Source organism: Rhinolophus hipposideros, assembly GCF_964194185.1.
Source record: "Rhinolophus hipposideros genome assembly, chromosome: 3".
Classification (NCBI taxonomy): Eukaryota; Metazoa; Chordata; class Mammalia; order Chiroptera; family Rhinolophidae; genus Rhinolophus; species Rhinolophus hipposideros.
In genome coordinates, this window is record NC_138049.1 from 37700948 (window position 1) to 37726995 (window position 26048).

General features: G+C 34.0%; 1 protein-coding gene across 4 annotated transcripts in view; it reads left to right on the forward strand.

Annotated features, from left to right (window-relative positions):
- TBC1D32 (TBC1 domain family member 32) overlaps positions 1-26048 on the forward strand; it is a 178647-nt gene that overhangs the window by 19288 nt on the left and 133311 nt on the right. For all 4 annotated transcript variants that reach the window (XM_081039396.1, XM_081039398.1, XM_081039397.1 and 1 more), the window contains 8 exons: positions 8573-8641; positions 11060-11185; positions 12633-12711; positions 12850-12953; positions 13047-13108; positions 13692-13836; positions 16493-16552; positions 23074-23164. In XM_081039396.1, coding sequence (XP_080895522.1) covers positions 8573-8641; positions 11060-11185; positions 12633-12711; positions 12850-12953; positions 13047-13108; positions 13692-13836; positions 16493-16552; positions 23074-23164 — 736 coding nt within the window. The remainder of the gene's footprint in view (positions 1-8572; positions 8642-11059; positions 11186-12632; positions 12712-12849; positions 12954-13046; positions 13109-13691; positions 13837-16492; positions 16553-23073; positions 23165-26048) is intronic.

A 26048-nucleotide genomic window follows, 5' to 3' on the forward strand; every position in this document is an offset into this window, starting at 1 on the left:
AAACAATTTGATGCTCCTGTTTGATACTAGAACACTTGTGTTTTGCAAATAGAATTGACTTTATTTCATTGTTGCTATTTTAAAAATTGCAGCCTTATTATATATGGATTTTTGATCTATTACTGAAAACTTTTGGATATTGCTGGTCTTGGAGACTATTAGTGTAAGTTTGATAATATTAAAGAATAAAGAAGACAGATTGGTTTTTACTATAGTTGTTAGCAGAGCACTGAAAGGATTTGGTATCATGATTAAACCTGGAAAAGGTCTTTGAAAAATAATGTTGGAAAGAGGGAATTAATAATACTAGCTATCTGTTATTGAGACTTCTGCCATATATTGGTCCTTCTGCTTGGCTTTATAATCACTATTGGTATTACTAGCTCACTTTACAGAAATAAGTGAGGATTGTAATAACAGGTAAGTAATTTGATCAAACTTGTACCGCTAGTTAGGAGTGAACCATAAGTTTAAGCCTGGTCTCTCTCCTTCCAGAATGTGTTCTCTTTGTTCTGTGCTACACTGCCTGGATACTGCTTGGGTTCAAATCTTGGTTCCACTACGTACTATTTATGTGGCTTTGGAGAAATGTCTTAACTTCTCTGGGCCATAGTGTTTCTCGTTGTAAAATAGGAATGATGATACCTCTTACCCCATAGGGTTGATGAGAAGATTAACCGAGTTAATGTATATCACGTCCTTAGAACAGTTGCTGCTGCTCCATACATGTTAGCTTTCATTGTTATTGCTATCTCTCGAACGGTGTGCTGAAATGGGTGCTGTTCAGAGACGTGCTTGAATAGAAAGTTTCTCAGCTGTGGTCATGCATGGTTTCTGAGCTTCTCTGGGTCATTTTCTAATGCTGGGAAATGAGAAGGTTTTTTCTAATTAAACTTTCAAAATTCATACCTTTTCCTCTTGCAGTTTTTCTGTCTTCCTCTTCCCTGACAGTATTCAGTGTAGTATATATTATATATCACAGGCATTATACTTATTCCTGGTATGCAGATTGTTTTATTATGTTTTAAGGGAACCCAGGGTTTACACTTTATATGGAGAAGTTGAATTTGGGATAATAGTCCTCTTTGCTCATGCATGACATGAACCTGTTTAAGACATTTACTGTTTCTTTGCTGTTGAGGCAACTTCTTATGGAAACCTATTTTTTGGTACATGTCGCAGGCAAAATAATGGTCCCCTCAAAAATGTTAATGCCTTAATCCTCAGAACCTGTGAACCTGTTACCTTACATGGAGTGACTCTGTTAATGTGATTAAACCAAGCATCTGCAGATGTTGAGAGCATCGTGAGTTATTCAAGTGGGCCAAATGTAATCACAAGAGTCTGTATGAAAGAGACTCTGGAAAGTCAGAGTAAGTGCTGTGCAGGTGGGAGTGATGTGATTGTTGGCTTTGAAGAGGGAAGGAGGTCCATGATCCAAAGAAGCAGGTAGTTTCTGGAAGCTGGGAGAGGCAAAGAAATGGGTTCTCCCCTAGAGCTTACAGAAGGATCACAACCCTGGCATGTTAGACTTCTGACCTCCAGAGCTGTAAGATAATAAATTTGTGTTGTTTTAAGTCACTAAGTGTATGGTAATTGTTGTAGTGCCATTGTCCTTACTACTTCACCTGAAGGACAGGCCTTATCTTTCCTGGTTTTTAATTCTGGGAAAAGAAGGTACTGTTACTTCGACTTTGTGTTTGAACTGCCTCCTGGGAACAAACAGAATTCCATCTTGTTGTTAGGCGTTGGTTCTTCCAGTGAGATTATTCATGAGTAGCTTTTTTCTTTTACCAGGTGCATGGCCTTTCCTCTGTCTTTCAGAGTGTGTGTTTTCAACTATCCTAATTTATGTTTTTACCCTGACTTCTCTCAATTTTTATTTAGTATTTTGAGTTCAACCATTTTTTGGGCTCTCTTAAAATCTTCAAATTTTCAATGCTCTTTTTGGTGAGGAATTCTGCTTTTGAGGATTTCTTACTACTGCTAAGGAATTACAAGACTCTCATCTCGTTTGGCAACATTAAGCCAGAACGTAGCCACATCCCAACCTACACTTCAGAAGTTCCTCCACTTCTAGCTACCCTCAATTGATAAGATTTTCTTATTATTTATCTTACAAACAGAAAAAGATAGGGACCTAAAATCTTAAAAACGTTGAAGGCAAAGGAAAACGTAGCTGTAAGTAGACAAAATGAACACTGTAGTATTGACAGTTCAGGTGCCTAGAATTAGGTCTGAGGCAGGTGGATTGTTTGGGACAAGAATTGGGTAGGTAGGTGCAGGTTTGAGCTTTTGTTGTGGCTTGCTTGTTTAATAATAGTCTCTTGACACAGTTTGACACCAGAAAAACGAGTATTTTTGATTAAGTGCTAATATTCTTTATGAATCCCTAAAGTTTCTTTATACTTTAAAATACTAATAGATTTTTGTTATTATCTCTTAATGGTGGCACTTTTAAAGAAAGGTTCAAAAGTTCTTCTTTTGTTAAAACAATAAAAACATCCAGGATTTTAAGAAAAATTCAGTTTATTATTTGAAAATGTTTTTAAAACCTCATGCTTTTGTCTTGAATTAGTAATGTTGTTTTGTATTTAAAGCTTAATGAAGGGGGGGGCATAATTTCAAAAGTTTTAGATGCACTAAAATTTGAAAAAGCTATTCTACATGAAGCTAATTCATTCCGAATCTTGCAAACAAACCAGTCTGACATAAACTGTGGCTCTGCCATTGATGCGCTGTGGACCTTGGATTCTTAGCCTCTCTCAATGCCTCAGTTTTCTTATGTTATAGTGGAGATAGAAATAGGACCTGACCTAACTTATAGGATTGTTTTGTGGATTTATTGTGTGCAAAGCATTTTGAACAGTATCTGGTATATTCTAAGAACTCACATAACTATTGGCTGTTATTATTGTCATCATCATTGGGTGGTGTTTTTCTTTTCCTTTATTTTAGGACTAGAAATCGTTGTGTAGTTAGACATATTAAAGCCTGAAGTATCATTAGATTCAATAGTTATATATTTCTCTCATTTCCCATAACCATTTCTTAGAACAATAATAATAATTGTCTTTCTTTGGTTGTATTTTAAAAGGTTTATACAGTTTACAAACCAAAGTTTTAAAATTTCTAGGGTTAATTAATTTTGAAGGTGGTTTGATTTTTTTAATTTAAGATGTAGTTATTGAATAATGTGAATATTCTTCAGTATATTGTATAATAAAATAATTGAGTATATCTCTGTAAAAATTACAGAATGCATCTTATATTTATAGTTTGTAGGTAAACTGCATACAATAGAAATATATTCAAATTTTATTTTTAGCATGTAAAGACTTTTAATTCGATCCATATGATCCTACAAAAGGATCACATCTACCTTAGACTAACAACCTTTTCTACTTTTGCTTTTTTCCTCTTAGTGTTTGCTTAGAAATTATTTCCTTAGTTTATACTTTCACACATGTAAATATGTTTAAAAAGCTTTCCTTTGTTAGTATCTACTTATATTGATATCACAACAAATCTGTCTTAATGTTGCTTTACAAATCAAGTTGATAGGCACTGCTTTGCTCCTCAGGATTTTTAATCTAAGAAATAATCTAGAATGGCTGAAAGTCTAACAAATCTGTATTCAGTGGAACACTATCTACATGCTCTAGTTAAATAAGTTATTACAGTTAGTTACTATGGCAATTTATGTCCATACATGGATACACAGTAACACAAAAGGAGACCTTAAAAATGTGGGTAATGTTTAAGGCAGGTATTAGACTCTTTCTGATTTCTGGTGTAATAAAAATTATTTTATTGCTTAAACAAAATTTTAAAGAGTATTTGTACTATGTTTAAGATGATAATTAAAGGAATCTTACAGGCCAGTAAGTAGATTAATGAAGGTACTCCAAAAACAGAAAACTATTAAAGGCTATGCTTTTCTAATATGCATTATAACCTGAGAGTACATGTAAATATGGTAGAAATGAGGGGCTTCAAGTTCATGGATGTATATTCATCCAACAAAAAGTAGTGGACTTATACTATGTGCATTATATTGTGTTAGGCCCTCCAAAAGTGCAAAGATTAATCAGATATGCATTGTTTCTTCTAAAAGCTAACTTGGTTATACTCATAAGTTACAGAGTTACAAGGTAGAAATAATATGTCATGGGGATTCCAAAGAGGAGTCCTTATAACCAAGAATTCAGAGAGCTATAGCGGATAGTATTTCAGACAAAGGAATGGACCAAAGCTCTGAAACAAAGAATGTGGAATATCTGGGAAACTGAGTAGTTTATGTGAAGGGTTAGGTTGAAGAGTTTGGGGGGAGTAAATTGGAAGGGTAGATAGATTAAGGCCAGATTATGGAATAAAGACAAGAATTATATCTTAATTATTACAATTTTTAGCTATAAAATCATAGTGCCTGGTACATAATAGGTGTGTGACACATAATAGATTCTGAATAAATATTTCAGGAATAAATTAATACATTCAAAAGCTAAATTGGATTGTGTTTTTTAAATAAAGGGAAATCATTTTAGGTTTTTGAACAGAGAAGTGTATGTCAGGGAGATTTACCTGACAGTTTGCAGAAGGACATGAAACGGGGAGAAAATTGATGTAGGGAGAAAAGTTAGAAGGCTGTCCTGGTAGTTGAAGTAAGAAGTGATGAGAGCCTGCCAAATTTGAGGAGGCTTTGTAGGAATAAATAGAGACCGATGTGAGAATGTTACAGAGATAGGATCATTTAACTTGATTTTTGAAATGTTTTGGAGGGAGTAGTGCAAAGTAGGAGTGCAGTCAAAGGTCTAGCGAGTTTCAAGCCAAGGGGGTCAGAAGAGGATGGTGTCATGAACCACGCTTGGAATTAGGGAGGGAAGTTTGGTGTGGAGAAGCGTATGGTGAGTTTATTCTTTTTAAGATGATTGAATTTTAGGTATCAGTAAGGTATTCCAGTGGTGAAACAAATAGTTGAAAATGCAGGATTCACTTGGTAGAAAGATTGGGGATGACACAGTATGAGACAGTTGTGCAGAGGTGTTACTACTGAAGCCATCTCAATAGGTGCGACCTTAGGAAATACATTTTCAGAGGGCTAGTAGAAACAAGCAATGGTTCAGAAAAGAAGATACCAAACCATAGGGCTTAAGGGTGGGTGAATTTCAAGGCAGGAGTAATGGTTAATTAGCTGCAATGAAGTCGAGAGGGAAGTCAAAGATGGCTAAGAAAAAATCTTTGGATTCGGTGGTCAACAGTTCACTGCAGAATAATATTGAGGGAAATTGAGGAATCATCATATTGATTAGCCTTAGTCATTTCTGAGAAATAAAAGGAAGACATTTTCAGAGAGTAAGGGTTGCTTGTCTGTGGTTTGCCCATAAAGAGATTAGGAAATGAAGTCTTTGTCATGGAGAACAGTTAAACAAATTAATTTTGTTAAAATTGAAGTACTACCTTTTTTATTGACTGCTACTTGACGTAATATTTGTTGTCTCACCAAATATAAACTCCCTGCAATTGAGAAATTTCAAACAATGTCTCACTCCCCATTTGTCAGAGCTGTTATAGAACATGTCTCTTTTTTTTTGGGGGGGGGCGTTGGTGGTGGAAACTGGATTAGAATGGAAATTTTTGGGAATTAATGAATTATATTTTTAGAATGCTTGATCTTGAATAGGCAATTGGTAGATGGAGTCAGTTATTTGGTATTTTCTCATAGAAAATTTCCTGAGAAATATGAGATTTACTTCAAATTTAAAAATTTTAATAATGATCAAGAAAAGACTATAATTATTTTCTCATTTAATTCTTACAATGATGTTCGGGGGTAGATGTGAGAACTGAGGGTGGGGTTAGAGACTTCAGGGTCATATAGGTATTTAGAAGATTGAGTCTATTGGATTAAAATTTATGTCTTTGACATTATGCTTATTTTTTAATGAGCTGGATGGCAAGACATTTTAGACATAGATACTGATCTGGTAAAAGTCATGATGGTGGAAGTAGAAGCACCAGAAGAAATCAAGTTTACAAGAGAGAGGTAAAAGGGCCAAACTAAAGAAAAACTTGTTTAGCAATAGAATAGAATGAGTGTGTACACACACACACACACACACACACGGACAGAGGGTGACAGAATAATGTGTACACATTTTAAGAAAGGAAAACACTATTAAAATTTTAATACTCAATATATACCAATAACAAAAGATGAATACAGGTCATGTTTGACTTCTGCAATTACAAGAGGTGCTCAAAATGGTTACCGTAAGCATCTGGACAATTCTGATTATGGCAAACTACTGTTTGAGCAACGCTGACCAAAGTGTCCACTTGTATACATTTTTTTTGTCTCTCTCTCTCTCTCTCTCTCTCTCTCTATATATATATATATATATATGCATGTATATATGTATATCACATATATACATACATATGTGATATTTTGGATATATATGTATGTATCTATGTATATACATACATACATACATACATACATACATATATATATACATATACATATATATATGTAACACACACTATGTAAGATACCGCATGTTATCTATGCCTATATACTTTTTTCCCATTAGGCAAGACAACTACATTCATATATACTTACATTTACTTTGTTAGTAGTTACCATTTGTAAATATTAGTATTTTAACTGTAATATAATGAATATTCAAAATTGAAGCTCTATTATTTAATATAAAGTATGTTTAATTTTACAACTTACCATGTAAAGACTTTTGAGTAGTTGAAATATATACTTTTAGAAAGGAGTGAAACTCAGGACATTATTAAGGCTTTAAAAAAAATTATGTTGTATGATATGAAATATTGGTCTATTTTGGGTTTGTTGTGGAGTTGCTGTATTGTTAGTGACATGGTGAGAAGACTGGCTTTGGGGTCTTTCTTTGGGGTATTAAGCAAATGTGCATTGAGTGCCTGCTTTGTATTAGGCACTATTTTAGGTATTGGGGGTACTATATGAAAAATACCAAATTCTAATTGATAAGTACAGGTTTGGAGGAAAAGCACTGTGATGCATCAGGAACAGCAGTAGCAAAGGTTCCTAGGCTAGAGCGAGCATAGCATCTTCTAGGGATGGAAAAGCCAGTGTGACTGAAACCTGGATGGCAGTGGGGAGAATGGTATGAGAGAGAGTTAGAGATAAGCAGGGACCAGATCATGTAAGTAAAATTTTTATATTTTGTTCTGAATATAGTGCAAAGTCTTTTGCAAGGTTGAAGTAAGGGAGATGAAGGGATTTGATTAATAATTTTGAGAGGTTCCATCTAATTATTGCTGGAGGATGGATGGTGGGGTGGAATAGGATGGGATAAGAGTAGACACAGGGAGATGATTTAGAATGAGTTAATGTGGTCCAGACTAGAATTGATTCCCTTGGCTTAAGATTTTAGCAGGGGAGTGGTAATGAGTAGTTGGAATTAAGATATGTAAAACTTGGGGGTTGTCTTGCAGGACTTAATGATATTGGATATAGGAAATGATAGAAAGTGAGGAGTCAAAATTGACTCCTATTTTTGACCTAATTCAAAATCTGGATGGATGGTAGTGCCATTTACCACGATGGGGCAGTTTAAGGGAAGAGCAAATTCAGAATAAAATCAAGAATTCTGTTTTGTATGCGTTAGTTTGACAAGCCTAATAGATATCCAAGTGGAAATGTTGAGAGGATAATTATATAAGTAACTATGGAGATGAGTGACTGATATAAATGAGTCATCATAGTATACTTAACTGGATAAGAACTCCTCAGGAAGAGAGTGTAGATAGTGAAGAGGGTCTCTAATGTGGATGGGAATCAGAGTTCTGATAGGTGGGTGACTTGGAGAAGTTATTTAACCTTTTGTTTGTTCTACTTCTCATATTTCACAGAGTCATTGTGAATTGAGGTAGTAGAGTACTTGTTACATAATAGATAATACATAGCTGCTATTATTATTGCTATTTTTGCTAATTATTTTAAGTATTCATATTTAAATTGCCTTTGTCAATAAAAAGACACTTCCTTTTCCAAAATAGCTTATGGTCTACTGTAAACATTTTCTTAGATGGAAGTTTTTACTTCAGGAGTTTTTCACCAAAGAGGAGGCATGGAGAAAGGCTGAGGAAAAGTGCAGGAAAGAAAAGGAATAAAAAAGTTCAGCAGCATTGTAGTTATGCCGAGGGTACTATTAGTGCCTTGTTTTTTTTTTTTGTTGTTTTCTCTTTTGGTATCATTAATCTCACATTTCTGGGTACAAAACATTTTGGCTTTACGTCTTTTGAATCATATAATGTTCTACACATTGCAATTGCTCAGCAAATAATAGTTTTTATATACATGAAGGTACACCGTTCTACTGGGACATTCAGTTCCCATTTAAATGCCTTGGGAAACAAAAATTCTATGTTTGCTGCCAAATCAAAATTGATCATCCCCTTCTCTTGTTCAGAATGCATTTTTATTTTTTGCTTTGAATTATATTTAAAAAATCATTTAGAGCAGTACTTCTAAAGGTCTAGTAAATAAATGACTGTTCTGTTTATTGTATTGCAGAGTTACAAATTTTGTCAAGGAAAATTACAATTGATTTTAGACCAGTTGGATCCAGGGCAACCTAAAGAGGTAAGTTTAAAGGACAGTTGTCAAGTTCAGATATATATGATTATAATTGGTAGCAGCTGGATTGTTTCTCTTGAAGATAACCTTTATTATTATGGCAATTCTAGACTGATGTGTCTGCTAGACTTTCCGGTCTTGAAATGAAAGGTCACAGTAAGGGTGGCTCTCTTTAGAGAATAGTCATGGTTTGTAAGAGGAAATTTTTATTTCTAGTTCCCATTTTGAAGGGATGAAGTTATGAGCAATTGCCCCCCAAGCTAATCCTTCACTGTTCCTTTGTATGTGATATTTTAGTGATTTCTTTGAAGAAAAATTTTCATTTAATGTTCTTTCTACTTCTGGAATATGGGAGCAACTTTGACACATATATTCATTTATTAGAAAAAGGATTTTAAAGAAGCAATTATATTGAATTGTGTCTGTTTATATTTTAAAAGTTTGTATAAATTACTGTTTATGAAGTATTATTTCATTTGAAAGTCAGCCTGAAATAGAAAATATGATAGGATTTTTGAAGTACCTAAGACTTTTGTATATATCTTGCCATGTAGTCTCCATTTTTGAAATAAATTGTTTTTCTTCAACTTTTCATTTTAAACTGAATGAATGGTTATGATTTACTCCCACTGATTAAAAAAAAAAATCATAGAATTATTTTTCCCCTCAGCATTCTGCATTCTGACTTACTTTCTAGCTTCTTAGTAAATATATATTTCAAAAGATACTAAAATGGGACTTGAATTTTATGTGATAATAATCTTATTTTTAGTAAGTGGATTATTTGGCAATCCATGCTTGTTCAGAAACCTTTATTCTACTTTTGCAAATAGGAATTCTAAATGGGATTTTGTTCCAAAAATTAACTGAAAAGGAGAAATTACTTAATATTTTAAACTTTCTCCATAGTCCCCCATAATCCATATCACAAAGTTGTAGTTAGTTTTTCTTTCATATGAATACATAGACATTTTAATATACGTGTGTATTCTGTCTATTTCCATCTAAAACTTGACATCTTGATTCAGGATTCAGAACGTCCGGTTTCCTGAGGTCTTTAGCTAACTCTTCTGACTCTTCATGTTTTTTTCTTTTCTTTTCTTCTCTTCTCTTCTCTTCTCTTCTCTTCTCTTCTCTTCTCTTCTCTTCTCTTCTCTTCTCTTCTCTTCTCTTCTCTCTTCTTTTCTTTTCTTTTTGTTTGTTTGTTTTAAATCACCAGTCTTTAGTTATTTGAGCTGGGAAACAACCAGATTTTGAGGAACAAGTTGGAATAAGTGTGTTACTACTCACTAGTTAGAGAATGAGTAGGGGAGCAACTTTGTACCATTTATGTTAGAAGTAGAGCTAAACTCTTCACTGCTGCCCCTTGGTTCATACTGTTTTGAGTGAATGCTGATTGGATTTTGAGAACAATGATTAAGAAGTAAGCTTTCTGTGAAAATACAGAAATTCAATTTTGCATCACACTGCTGAATGACTTTTTTTCTACCTCAGTGGTTAGAAGGTCAGAAAATACGATGTAGCAAAAGTACAGATTGTTTGGTGAGAATAGCTCATTGTGGGGACAAAGCCCCCAAAAACAGTTTCCAGGCTCTCGGCCTCACAATAGAAAGGTGCTGGCTCGGGTAGTAAATGGCCATCAACTGTGATCAGATGGCCAGCAGCTGTGGCTAGTTGGCCGTCAGCTGTAACCCGTAAGCCATTGACCACTAATATAACAGCTGTGGCTATGCTAGCAGGGAAGGAATGGGGGCTAGCAAGAAGATGGTGGCTGGCAAGCGCGGACTGCTGTTAGGCAGATTATGTAGATCCTGCTTCTTGTGTCTCCAGCCCAGCCGCCAGCAAGAATATATTGGTTTGACTCCCCTATCTATGGCTCCGTGGGTGTTCCTTTTTGGCCTTACCGTGTCCTGCGTTCTTGGGCGGGGAGTGGGAGCTGAGACCCTGCACGACAAATGGCGCAGTGAGCAGGGTACCCTGCGTGACACTCATATATCCTGGAATGCAGATGCTTCACCAGGAGCATGTTTAAAATTAAAACCCTGAAAATGTGGGACCACCTATGGGGGCCTGCTCAAGTAAGGAAAGTCTGTGGGTTGAGGCCCTTGGAAAACCTTTCCTGGTGATTTTAGATTCTGCCCTCATCCTTCCTCCTCTCCCACTTAAGAGATTCTAGGTCACATGGCTAATACACATAGTATTTTTATTTTTGCTTTACATAAAATAACCTGTTTTTTTCCTTTATTTAACACAAGTTTAAAAAATGAGTTCTCAAGAATTGTTTTATAAAAGGACATCTAATTCTCATTAATTGGCTCTTTAAAACAATTATCCAGTGTTTGCCTCTCAATATTTGTTAAATATTTGGAGACTTGGTGTTATTCTAGTGACTGACCATTAATCAAAATCTTTTAAAAATTATAGGTGAGATATGAAGCCTTGCAAACACTATGTTCAGCTCCACCAACTGATGTACTGAACTGTGAAAATTGGACCACTCTCTGTGAAAAACTGACAGCATCTCTTTCAGATCCTGATCCTGTGTTTAGTGTAAGGAGATGTTTATGGAAATATTAAAAATAATTTTCCTATCAGTTTAGAAGCAAATGGAATATGATAATTTTTAAAAATAGTAGCTCAAATATTTATGAAATTTCAGTTCTAGCTTTTGAATTGTCAAGATTTTCTTTAAAGGAGTTAACTATTTCATGATTAGATTCAAAATATGGTCACTATAACACTTCATTGCCAAATAACAGTAGACTGTTTCCTTGCCCATTGTGTTTTATCTTGTAAAGGGATATCCAGGTATTTGTGTCATTGTGTTTGAATTAAGAAAAATATTTTAAAAGAACATTTAAAATATTTTTGAGAGAAACCATGATATATGAAAATTTGAACTATAAATGATTAATTAGAATTTATTCTAAAGGGTTCATAAAGTTAATAACATTGGAAGAAGTTGTTAAAGAGGGGAAATGGTAATAGAATCAATCACTTTGGAGTAGAACACAAAGCATGGTATTCTTTATAGAAATTTCGAATTTATGCTTAATCTAAATTCATATTGAGTTTGATTCTGTTTCTTCTTTTCCCTCTCTAAAAGACTCTTAATATATTAACTGACTGAAGCGTATAGTGTTTGAAAAGTGTGGCATATTGATCAATTGCTGCAACTATAAAAGTAACTTGCCAAAGTATTTAATTTCCTATATTCAGTAGGAATCTCTTGGAGTTGTTAGAAGATATTTTTAGTCACTTTGGTAACCATTTTTTGTAAGTAAGATTATTAGTGTTTTTTCCCCCAGAATAGAACATTTGAGGCAATTTTATGATTTTATTTAGTGGGAAGTTGAATTTCACTTAGGGTTAGTTAATCTTATCGCAATATTAAAGTTGGTATAATTAAAATGACAGTGATAGCTATCATTTTTAAGTACTACTAGTGGGAGCTACTATTCTAACTACATCTTTTATCTCATTAGATTCATTTACCTTCTGATAGTTTCTACTTTAAGTTTTAATAATGTAAAGTTCTGAAAAATACATTATTATATAACACTTTTTCTTGGGAATAGGCAAAATTATTAGTCCTACATGTCTAATTACTGAGACTACCCAGGTAAGCAAGTAAAAAATGTACTCGGAGAAGAGCTTTTTTTTTTTTTTTTTTTTAGATTTAGTAATCCAACTCTGTTTCCTTGTTTGAGATCTTTACATTGCACCTTCCTCTGTCAAACCTCACCACTCACCCCATGTTTGTATCTACTATTACCAGAGTTTACAGTATACTGCTGTCTTAGATTTACTGTTAGTTTTAGTCAGTTTTACTTTTTTACTGACAAACAAAAGAATGTGCCCTTTTTTATAGGTACTCGTATACAAGTTTCTGAATGATTTATTTTCTAAATTTTTTACTATGTGAAAAATGATTCATCTTTATTCTATTTTTGTAAGAATTTTGTATGCAAATCTGTTTTTTTTTTAATTTCCACAGGACCGGATTTTAAATTTCTATGCGCAGACATTTACACTTTCACCATTACACATGACCAAGGAAATTTATACAAGCTTAGGTATGTTTATTAAATCATTTTTATAATGCTTTTTCTTTTATTTGTACTTGAGAAAAATGGATAAGAAATAACTTTTTTCAGAAAGCACTGTCATTGAATGGTCTGATAGTCATATTTTTTTTTACTTTTTCTTTTCAGCTAAATATTTGGAGTTATGCTTTATTTCTAGAGAAAGTCATATTCCTACTGTTTCAACTGGTATAGATCTAAATAATCCTAATGTGATTCGCTTACTTAAAAAGGTATTCGTTTACTATAATATGTCTTTATTTTTATTTCAATAGTTCTATATTTAAGAATTCTAGTTTTATGAAAACTTCATAACTGCTTTGTAGGTTCGTCTTCTAAATGAATATCAGAAAGAGGCTCCATCTTTCTGGATTCGCCACTCTGAGAAGTAAGTCCCCTACTTTATGCCAACATTAAATATAGGTATATCACTGTCCCAGTTACATTTCAAAGAGAAAGAGTAGAGAGTATCTTAATGATTTACTTGATAGGGAAGGGATTAGTAAAGTTTCATTTTTTAGCTTTTCATGTTTGTACTTAGCTCTGTGAATGGCTCAATGCAGGTACCATTTTACACCATTTATTTATCACCAACAAGGTAAAAAGGTTTTATAGCCTCTGATTCTTTTATTATTGACCTTTTATTATTGCTACTTTGGAGAAGTTCCTTATGTGTTCGTTAAACTTTTTCCTTTTAGTTCTAAAATTTTTAATAAGGTTGTAAGAGCAATGATGAGTCTAAAAGGGAAAGTTAAATTTAGAGAGCCAGTGTTGAAGTAGAAAGAATATACGTTTATAAAACAGAAAAAAAAAAGGTGTGAATCCCACCTCTGCCATTTACTGAAATATTAAAAAAAGTTGTTTCTAAAGATTACTGAAGACTTTATTATTCCATAAATATAAAATATATCACCTGTCCTTATAACTGATAGCATTTATTTTTTCTAAAATCACTTCTTTCAATTTTTAAGATATATGGAAGAAATTGTGGAGAGTACTTTGTCCTTATTATCAGTTAAACATGATCAAAGCCATCTTGTCTCACAAAAGATTTGGGATCCAGTCTACTTTCTGGCATTGGTTGATACCAAGGCGGTGTGGTTCAAAAAGTGGATGGTAAGGAAAAATGAAACATGTTTTGTTATCTTTCAGTTTATGGCTATATTTCAAGGAATAGCTAATATTTGAGTGTTTACTATGTTCTAAGAGTTATAATCACTTTTTAAAACTCATTTAATTTTTATAGCAATCTAAGATAGATGGTATTATTACTCCATTGTACCTATGCAGCAACTGAGGCACAGAGACGTTAAATGACTTGCTCCAGATTGTTTAACTAGTAAGTGACAGAGCCAGAATAGGATTTTAAATTTGATTTAAAATTTCGAATTTAAATAGGATTTAAGTTCAAATGAATCTAAAGAATAGGTTCAGTTGGACCAATTGAGCTGAATGACCTATCCAAAATTTGATCATTTTTAGTTTAAAAACTTCAAAATTTTTAAGCAGGTGTGGTAGAACATAAGGGTTCAATGCTCATTTTTCTTCTGGCTTAGGTGATATGTCTAAAAATATTTCTTCTTTTGCCTCTTACTAAACCTGCAGTTTGGGAAATATGTTTAATGCCTGAATGCTGATAACTTCCTATGGAGCTCACCACTGTCCCAGAACTGAAACTAATATTAAGTGTAAAGAGATTCTTATACTGCTACCTCTCATTTGCTGTTGAGTAACAGTGGTCTGTGTCTGGCAGTAGCAGCAGCAGTGTTGGCTTATGTTCTCACAGCTTTGTCCCTTTTAATCTGTCTACTGGGCATTATGTATTTGTGACTTGTGGAAGGAAGGGCTGGGCCCGTGACTTGCCATGCAAAGCAGCAACATATTCATTTATTGCTCAGCACATTTGGACATTATCTAGCTGATGGCTTGTTTTTTTTTTTTTTTGCCTTGTGTTTATCTAAACTGTACAATAATGCCAAATTAACCAAAACACAATTCTGTCCAGTACTTAGCCCTTACCTGCCTTATCTAGTATGTGTTCATAAATGCTTGTGCAATTTAATTTAACCTGAACTTTTTATTTCTCACATTTGAGACTGAACTTTTAAAAGATTTGTTCTTGATTATCAAACTAACAACATTATTGTAGAAAATATGCGAAATATGTAAAAGCACAAATAAAATTAAATTTCTCTAAATCTACAATGCAGGGATAATAACTATTACAGTTTTAATGTATGTAGTTATATTTATTTTGTGTACTTTTAAATTTATCTGGTTAGGTCTTTTTTTTTAAACAAAAATCATATTCTGCTAAGTTAATTAACTTCTTCACTTAACATTTTTGTCATCAGTATTTGATTCTTAAGAGAATGAGGCAGATCACAGGAAAACTAACCAATGGAAAATTACTAAAAATCAGCTCTCCAAGTGTGTTCTAGTATTAATGAAAAGCCGTCAAATTCTTCTACATTCTTAAGGCAGAGGATGGAAAACTATTTTTTTTTTCATTTTTATTTTTTTTTAAATTTATTTATTGGGGTGACAATTGTTAATGAATTACATAATTTCAGGTGTACAATTCTGTATTACATCAACTATAAATTCCATTGTGGGTTCACCACCCAGAGTCAGTTCTCCTTCCATCACCATATATTTGATCCCCCTTACCCTCATCTCCCTCCCCCCACCCCCTTTAGAAAACTTCTTATGTAAAGGGCCAGACAGGGAATATTTTTGCCTCTGTGAGCTGTGCTGTTTCTGTTGCAACTACTCAGCTCTGCTGTGGCCTCAAGCATCCATGGATTATATATAAATAAATAGACGTGACTGTGTTCCAGTAAATTTCATTTACCAAATCAGGTGGCAGCTGAAATTGTCCTGAGAGCTATCGTTTGGTGGATCTAAGGGATGAACTATGAGGATTTCTTTTCAGAACCATTAGTTTAATTGTAGGTCAACATATTTCTCTTACTAAAGCTGAAAAAGATGAATGGTTTTAAAAACATTTAAAGTTAAATATTTTTAGCTTAAAACATAGGGTTTGGATTACTCCTCAGTTTACTAAAACCCCATTTAATTAAACTCTATTTTCCAGAATTCAGATAGTTTTAACAGAATATTCCATGTAATAATTTTTTTCTTAAGTAACGTGAAGAAACTACATACATTGAACACAAATGATACCTAATATAATTTAAATAATATGTGTATTTTCCCCTTGCTTTGTACAATGAATAAAAGCATGTTTTAATCCCATCTATATTTAGTTCTAAGGAGAGGATTAAAGATCTTTCTGGCACGTCCAATCATTTTAAAAACATAGTATGTTTAAGATACTTACCCTTCAGAGCATTTCGACCTCAGAAAATTTCTGCATAGCTAGACAGTACAGTATCCTCTACAGTATGAGGGCTGTAATTTCCATCCCCTGTCCCCACTTTTGTACCCTTTAGACTCTATCATGCACTGGTGGTAGGTACATTTTTGGTTGGTGGTTTTAAAATAGCCTAATATGGCGACTGGTCACAATTGAGGGCTAGTATATTTTTATACTGGTCAGTCACTAAAACCACAGTTTATTGATATGATTTGGATTCTTGTGATTGCTATGGTCATAATTCATTGTACATAGGAAAACCTGTTTTGCACTGATTACAATAATTTAAAGCTAAGTTATTCTGTAATTTATGATGTTACTAGAAATGATGCAAGACAATAGATTTTGAATGGTGTAGTTGAATATTAAACACCATTTTTCTCTTAATTTTAGCATGCATATTATAGCAGAACTGTAGTGCTGAGACTTCTTGACAAGAAATATAAATCTCTGGTAAGCCTATATTTCTGTTCTTATGGAGAAATAATATCACAAAAGATATATGATGTAATAACTTAAATGTGTAAAGTTAAGATAATTAATATTGGATAATGAAGCAATACCCCTTTTATGTGATTTTAAAAGTACTATTCTATGAAACATAAAATGATAAAAATAGAGACTTAAAATACAGTCAGGAAAACAACTAGGAAATACTAACTGCAGAGTAAATTGGGCTTCAAACAAGCCAATTTGAGAAACCGTATTTTTAAGTATTATCATGTAATTTAATTCATATCTGGTATTTGTTAGTGAGCTGTATAGAATATACCAATGCTTTTGACTAAAAGTTGCATGAAAAAATTCAGAATGATAAATGCTTTTGCATTTGCAAAAATTAATTCAGTTCCATAAAATATAAACTCATACTGTAAAATATATTAGCAAAATTTTTTACATTTATTGCTATTAGAGCAATATGTAAGGGCAGTGAAATAAATTGAAATTAAGTTAAATAATTGTGACAAACATGAAAAATGTGAAATGTATTAACATATTAAAAATTATGCTAATATGACTTTGAGATGATAAATATGGTTTACATAGTTAATAAAATCTTGAGTTTAGAAGCCAAGTGAAGGGAAAGATTCCTGGAATGGTGAATTTTTGTGTGAATGCAGTAGAGCATAAAATGAAAGAAAGAGAACAATAATTGTTTTGTGTTTGAGAATCAAAAGAATTGAGCTTCAGAAATGAGGAGAGAGGGATATTGAATAAAAGAAATAGAATTTATTTGTAGAGGTAATAGGTGCTTAAAAATCTTTAGACAAACTGAATTGAAATAAAGTATTTCCACATCTCATTTCTCTCCCATTGCCATTTTAAGTGAAAGTTGTTAACCATGTGAGCATAGACTGATCTTGTTAGAATAGAGAAATGAGAAAAAATAAAGAACAAAATGATTTTTTCCCCATTGTTTGGCATACAGATAACTCACTGTTGGTATCACAGAAGCCCTGGTGGAAGTATTTCAAGTATTTTTTTTGTAGATTAACTCTTAAAATCTGTTCCTTACTTGAAAAGTTAATTATGCCATAATCCATTTTTAGCTTGCAAATAGTACTTTATTATAAACAACTTCAATATTTCATCGACTTGGTCAAATATTTTATTTCATGTACATAATGGGTCAAACTTCTGCGAGATTTCAGCTTAAATTTCATTTTTCTTAAAAAAAGATTTCCTAAATTTACAAAATATCAAAAGGTTAATCATATATAATGTTATGTTTTAAAGTGAACCTGGCCGAACTTTTGAAAAGAAACATTGGGAAAAATGGATGCAAGATCTATTTGTTCCCAATTTTTTTTCAGAATTGATGATCACATTTTGTGCATCTGCAGTGGAAACTTTGCATCACTCCATAGATTTGTTTTTTGTTCTATAAGAGATCCTCTCATGAGGAGTGTGGTTACAACAGCCTATTTAGCACGTGACCTACTACAGTATTTACTCTAGCTTCTCTTCAGTGCTGTCTGATAACATTTTCTCCAGTGGAATGTCTCCATTATCCAACAGGGGATCCACTAGCTGTGTGTGTCTACTGAAAGCTTGAAATGTGATTAGGGAAACTGAGAATACAAATAATTTATGTGTACGTGCTGTCATTTTTTAAAGAGAGATCTGAGAGTTGCGACCTTTGTTTCCATAGCATTGCACAGTCAGTCATAAACTAGTTGAAAAACATTTTGACTAAATCAGCATAAATATTTAACCTTTTATTTTTCACAACTTGAATCTTTGCCCAATGTACCCTTAAGGAAATAGCTTCTGAAGTGGCTTTATGTAGTGTGTTTTCTATTTTTCTTGCCCTCTCAAAGTCATTTAAAAGAATATTGACCACTAGGTTATTTAAATTCTCCCTTGGTTTTTCTTACCATAGTGTATTTTTAATCCCCACTCCGTCCCATCTTGGTGTATATTGATAGTGCAGGAGAATAAGTATCAAATTAAATTCCTAATTTTACAGCAAGTTTCTGTCTATCTTCCTGAGGTTTAGGAAAATCACTCTTTATACCCTCAACCTGACTGTTTAGTATTTACATTTACCAACTCTAGATCTGCTTTCTGCTCCTGCAATTTAAAGGAGATATTATATAATGTGATTGTTTCTCTACGGAAATTGTACTTTTTTCCTGTGATTGTTACCTTTTCTCAAATAAAAGGTGGCACATTTTAGAAGCCAGGGGAAGGAGTAGAAGGAACAGAAGTGGGTGTGAGTGGGTTGTGAAGATAAAGCTGGTAGAGATGGGTGCAAGGAGGATAGGTTTCTGAAGGTTTAAACAGAAGTTAACTAAGTGTCTTTGAGAGATTGTTTTGGAGGTAGTGTTTTGAGTTGTCAGTTAAAGGAGGTGACTAATCTTTGCTCTTTTGTCTCCTAATTCTTTAGAGTTTCTCTTAAGTGTATTTATTTTTTTCATGTCAAAATTTCTCCGTAATGGCAATTGGTATTCTAAGTACTTTTTTTGTTGTTATTGCTTTTTACCAAGGTACATGTAAGAATTAGGATTGTAATAAGTTCATCTAGAAAGTAGGAGCTCTATCAGGAGGAGGTTGCTGCTTTGACTTAGAGAAACTCATGACAACCATGAAACAGATCACTGCATTTTGGGGTAGAACTGTATGCTTGTGAACGATGTCTCAGGATCTCACCCAGCAGAAAATAGAAGGGGCTCTATAATCAGTGACAGGAGAATCATTGACTTCCCTCTTTCATGAATTGACAAGTCAGGGAGGGTCCCCGTGAAATTTTTGTAGGAGTCCCATGGCAGTCTGACCAGTTGCTTTTGCATTAGTTTGTTGCTGGTAGCTAATAATCTCAGGGCTGGTGCCCATTGATTGATTGGATTGGACTATGCCTCCTTCTGTTCCCTATAAGTCACTCCTTTACATAGTCAGCAGACACAAGATAAACCAGAATAAGACAGGAGTTAAGACTGTACAAATAGCAAAGCAAAACAAGCACAGAAAAATAAGCAGGTTAGTAGCAAAAATGTTTACCAAATGGTGCCCCTTTAAAACAAAAGACTATTTATACAAATTTGTACAAATTTCATGAGAAGTCCTAAATAAATTTAGCAATGAAAACTCAATGAAGCAGTCAGTGCTCAGACTGTTGTTGACACAGACTCATGTGGTGGCAGATCTGAAGGACTGCCAGTTTGGGACTCCAGGGGACCCAGTGAACTACACTCTTCTTTGCCTGAAGATCCCACTGAATGCTGCCAAATCAGAGTATTCAAGCTAATCCTAATGAAAGCTCCAGAATTGTCAAGGATTGATACCACCGTTCAATATCCGAAACAGTGTATAAAGCTGAATTTATTTCTTAGTTAAGTCAGGCAAAGCAGATTGTTAATCTTACAGGGTTTTTGGGAAAAGCTTGGAACTCAGGGATTGATGGTCTTTCAGAGGGGAGAGTGAGTTCAGCCAATAGTAGAAGAATGGCAACTCAGGTGAGATTGCAGCTGACTAACTGGCTTGTGCAGATACGTTTCCTGGAGTGTCTTTTGTTGTTGGCAGATTTTTAGAAGCAAGGGGCTAACACTGATTGCTTGGCTTTCAGAAGTATGTTCATTAAGATTTGTTGACATATATTGATTTACAAAATTTTAAACTCATTCTGCTGGATACCTGTTACCATGATTATATAGGTTTATCATAGACTAATGAAGTAGATTAAAATCAGTATCTTGCGTTTATCGTTATAAATAGAAAAAAGTACTCTTTTCTGAGAATTGGGGGGAATTTTGTTATTCTTACTGAGTTGGTATTATCTTGGAGGGAGGAGTGTACTCCAGGAAGTGGTAGGAAAATATTTCAGGGTCATGGAATAGCATATTTAAAGACCTAGGGACTGGAAAATGCATAGTGCGTTTGGAAATTGCACATGTTTTATATGACAACATAGATTGCTAAGGCAGTGTGAATTGGTATTAGGGAAACTTTTTGAAAATCTGAAAAGCTAATGTTAAGTGGATGAAGATTTTTGAAATATTCTTGGATGCTTTAAATTGGGTATATGTCATTTTACTTCAGTTTGTTTAATTCATGCCTGGTGCAGGACATAATTCCATAAAAGCAGAAAAGAACTACTTAAAGGAAATCTAACCCCTTTTGCAAATGACAGAGTTGAGTTTGTTATAAATGTCAGATTTGAGTGTGTTTCAAATCTAACTGGTGTGTGTTGGTGGGTGAAATTTTCATTGAGTTTGCTTTTGATGAGTTGATCTTTTGACTGTTTACATGTTGAATTGGCTTTTGGTGTCTGATTTTTACACAGGTAGATGTATTTCTGCATTTGTTTGTGCCTGTGTGTGTGTGGTTAGGCAGGAGGACACCTGAAGGATAAGCAGAGTAAGACTGTCAGATCATAAAGAATTTTTGTATAATGTCAAATTTAGGAGATTGGCATTTATTCTGGAATTGTGGTGAGAGTTTTTAAGTACTGAAGTAACATCATATGAAGGCTTTGGAATACGGGTTTAAGGTGTTAGGTGAAAATAGGGGAGAAATGTTGAAGCAAAGAGATTAAGAGGCTTTGCAGTAATCCTAGCAAAAGATGATGGAACCATGAATAAAGACTCTTGACAGTGTGAATTGGGGTAAATGGATGGACTCAGGAGTACCATGTTTAGCATGTGGGATTGAAAGGACTTGCCTTTTTGAATGGGGAGTGGGCGAGGACATACTGAGTGACTAATGTCATTCATTGCGATAAACAGCAGTGGGAGAGTAATAGGAGAGTGGGGAAAGGTAGTAACTTTAGATTTGGTAGATTTGGTCACATCTAGTTTGAGATACGGATTTTTAGGAGTTAATTTTATACTATTGATCTGAATCCCTACAGTTTGATTAAAGAAGATGTATAGATATGGGAGCGGGTGCCCAAAACAACCCTTAGATTTGATGATTTTCTGGGAGGATTCGCAGCACTCAGCATATGGTCATAACACCAGCTATGATTTACAACAGGAAAAGTGTACAAAGCAAAATTGGCATATGAAAAAGGCACATTTGATCCAGTTTTTTTCCCAGTAGACTCCACTTCATTCCTCCCGAATAAAATTGTGACGGCGTATGTGAAAAGTTGTCTACCAGGGAAGTTCATTTAAGAATGTCTATTTTTTAAAATTGCTGGTTGATCACATAGACATCCTCTGTCTAGCACGAACCAGGGTTCCAGTCTCCCGGAAGAAAAGAAGTTGTTCAGCATAAATTACATTGTTTGTGCAGTTTAGGTATAGTGAATCTCTCTTATCAGTTCTCGGAATGATGGAAACCCTCCTGAAATACAAGTTCCCAGATGTTAGTAAAGCAAGGTCCAACCTCGTATGCAGGCCGTTCTAATTATGGAAGTCCTGCCATGTTAGCACTTTTCTGCATAAAACTGATAAGAATGAATGAGACTGGGAAATCCATCAGTTCCTTGACACCACAGTTATGAACTTGCTTCTATCCATACAACCTTCATCTTTTTCTCATTTAAAGCTTAATCCTTCCTTCAACTTCTTTTCTCTCCTGTATAGTCAAACTCTTCATCTCTAATGGCTTCCTCCTATGACAGTTAAGCGTGATTATATCCTTCTCACCTGAAAAATTATTCAGTCTGGACTCCAAGACCCCCTATATCAGCTGTTGTCCTTTTTCCCCTTTTCTTCACAGCCAACTTTCCTGAAAATTGAAATTGTATTAGCTGCCTTTACTTTTTCACTTCCCATTCCTTTATGTTGTAATCTATAATCCCCAAACCCCCTTAAAACTGATCTTTTCAAAGTCACCAACAACTTCCTTATTACCAAATCTAACAATTGTCACTACTTACCTCACTGGTGGCTTCTATTTTCTATGAGAATTAGAATGAGAGGGCATCTATCAGAAGTAGGTAGGTGCAGAGGAAAGGGGAGAAGATTATGGAGAATGGGAGAAGAAGGTAGAATGGAGAGTCATAGGAGAGTCACTGGATACAGCAGAGGAGATAATTTTTTATTGTGACAGTTCTTTAAATTATGAGATTTTTCTTTATCAGTTTTTAGTAAATCTGGTATCTGATGTGGAAATGAAGGCTTGATCTAGTTTATATTTTGCTGGCTAGGTCAGAGGAAAAAACTCTAAGGCAGGAGAATTGGGGATATTGGGAAGAGTTTTTAAAATCATGGCCATAGAATTTTTGCATCTTTAATTATAAAATGTGAAGTATGTGTCTATTTTTTTGTCTATTAACACCAACATTATAAAAGTATTTTACTTGTTGGACTATAAATATTTTTAGTGTTTCCCAGAATATGCCATAGTTAAAATGTAATTGGGGAGACTGAACTTTAGTGGCCTGCAAAGGAACTATTATTCTAAATAGTCTAAATATTTCTCTTAAATATCTTTCCAGCGTATTTTTACAGCCTTGACTAATTTCTTTTAATGCTTGAATTTGTAGGCTGCCAATTTCTATAATTAATAAGTTATTATTTTATTAGATAACTACAGCAGTTCAGCAGTGTGTTCAATACTTTGAGTTATGTGAGACCATGAAAGCTGATGAGATTTTGGGACATTCAAAGCATTGTGGTAAGTCTAGTTTTTTCTGTTATATACTTTTAAAAATAATACATTTTATTAATAAAAATAGTAATAACTTTTATTTTTAAATAGTTTTTAGAACCATGATAAATTAGATTACTTTTGCTAATGTAAAATATTTTCACAAATTTAAAAGATACACCATAAGGATGGCTTTTTGTAACAGATCGACATTTGAAAAATGTATTATACTGATTCTCACCAAATGCAGTTTTTCAGTTCATTCTAGAGTATATGCCCTAGTCTGTGTATACAGCAATAATATACTTCACACTTTTTCCTTTAATATATCAGCCATTTAATCATCACTTATTCATTTTAGTGGAAGGAAAATTTCTACAAAATACTGTTTTATTATTGGGCAACCTACTCCACTCTGTGATTCTTCTCTGCTTATCCCTAGTCTGAGCTAAAATAGCCTAGATGTTTCGTAATCTAGCCCTAATCTCTCTCTAATCTTATTTCTAGTTTTTGATTAAAGTGAATTTTACAGTCAGGTTCTTCTGTATATCAATGCCTGAACACCTGTGTCATTCTACCTCTACTGACTGCCCCAATCCATAGACCCATACACTAATATATATCTTATTTATTGTGAAAAAAATGCACTTTATTTTAAATTTTTCAAGAATGATTGTCTGCCTATTCTGAATTTTTATTATATTTTTGCTTACCTTACACAACCTGTCATATAAATTAGGTATTTATCATTCTGTTATTTTTATTTTATGTCACTTCTCTAAGCAAATAGTAAATCCTCTGAGAGTATGAAGATACCTTATTTTTTTTATCCTTGGGTAAATTCTTTAACTCATGCAAGAAAAATGGTTTAAGACCAATAACTACTGGGTTTCAAAAAGCTACTGTTTCATAGTGGAGGAGAAAGTGCAAAAAACAGAATTTATTCTTTAAAAGGAATAAAAATATAAAAAGGAAAGGATAGTTAAGTTTGTGTCAACTTACCTCATTTATAAATTTATAGAGTTTTTAACTTCTTGATTTTCAAATGTTTTTATCTAGCTTTTTTTTTTTTTGCACCCTTCCACTCCCCTACCTTCCCACCCCCAGCCTTTCACTTCTTTTCCTTCTTCCCTTTCTCCTTAGGGTGTTTCACTGCATTCTTCTACCATTCCTTTCAAAATTTTTGCTCTTTTTTATTTCAGAGTTTTCTGCCTGCAGTTTCCCAACTTTAGATCAATTCAACCTTCCATCTTTTCTGGTCCTCAGGAAATTAAGCAGAGTGTTTGCGATATAAATTTATAATGCACATATATACTTTTCTAATCTCAGCTGCTGTCTGTGTTGCTTTGGGATCCTCTTAGGTGTTCTTTCTTCAGTGTTTCTTAACAGCTACTGTAAGCCTTCACCAGTCTCATCAAGCCCCCTGCCTTGTGCCTGGCTAGTTTTCTCTCAAGAGGAGACCTTCATCCTACTTCACTAGAAAAATGGCACTTTCCAGATATAAATTCCCCAGATGTCCTGCTTCTGTGCCTACAGATGCGTGTTTGTATGCTTTCGTCAATATCCCCTTTCTTTGGGCCACAGTGAATGAGGAGGTATCCTTGTGTTCCAGGTTGATCTCTTTGTTCTTCTGTTCCTGTCTGGTGTTCTTTGTGTTTTTGCTTGTTAGTATGTATCCTTTTCTATTGGTACCTTCTGCTGCATCCTCTAAACCTACTTACATATCTTTCATAAAAAACTGAGCAAATTCACATGTACCTTACCTCTCTGCTTCCCTTCAGAGAAAAATCCTCTAAATATTCTCTATACACCCAGGCCTCATTTTTTCCCACCTCTTACTCATTTTTCCACTGCAGAAATGAGGCTCCAATTTCTGCCACTTTCTGACCTTCCCATTATCAACTTCCCCTCTTTCTTGTCCTCATTTTACAGCACTCGCCTCTATTGACCTTTTCCCTTCTCTTTCTGGTACCTATCTTTCTTGGATTTCCTCATAAACATCTAACAAATTCTTAATCACTGAGAACCTTGTTTCTTTTCGTGTTTGTACTCATAAAAGTTTTGCCCTTTGTTCTTTTCTCACCTTAATCTAGTTGTTCTCTCTTGGGGAAGTCTGTTCACTCTCATGGTTTCAAATATTACGTCTGAAATATTTAAGTCCATACTCTTTTCCTGAATTCTAGACCCATGTATTCATATTGTACTTAGCATAACTGTCCACGGGCATTTCAATATTTAAATGTTAAGGGCTGAAATCACTTTCTTCTCTTTCTAGACCTGTCTCCCTCCCCACCCTTTAGAATTATTTAAATAGAAGAAAAATTCACTATGTACAGATATTTGAGTTAGGAACTTCAGAATTTTCTTACTTTTTCCCAGTCCACAGGCAGTCCTGTCTAAGGCATGCTGATTTTATTTTCTTGAACATTTACTGTGTTTCCCCTAAAATAAGACCTAGCCCAACCATCACCTCTACTGCGTCTTTTGGAGCAAAAATTAATATAAGACCTGGTCTTATTTTACTATAACATAAGACCGGGTCATATAAAATATAATACAGTACAGTACAGTACAATACAATACAATACCCGGTCTTATTTTACCATAAGACTGGGTCTTACATAGTATAAGACCGGGTCTTACATTAATTTTTGCTCCAAAAGACGCATTAGAGCTGATGGTCGGGCTAGGTCTTATTTTTGGGGAAACACGGTATTTTTATCTATCTGCTCTTCATTCTTTTTGCTGAGGCTTTTGTTTATGATATTTTTGATGATTCTTATTTCAAGCTTTGACCTTCTTCCATCCACCTTTTGTGCTGCATTAGAATGAGTTTTATACATGCATATTTGATTGTTACTTTCCTGCTTAAAACCCTTTAATATTGTCCCAATTGCCTCTATAAGAAGGC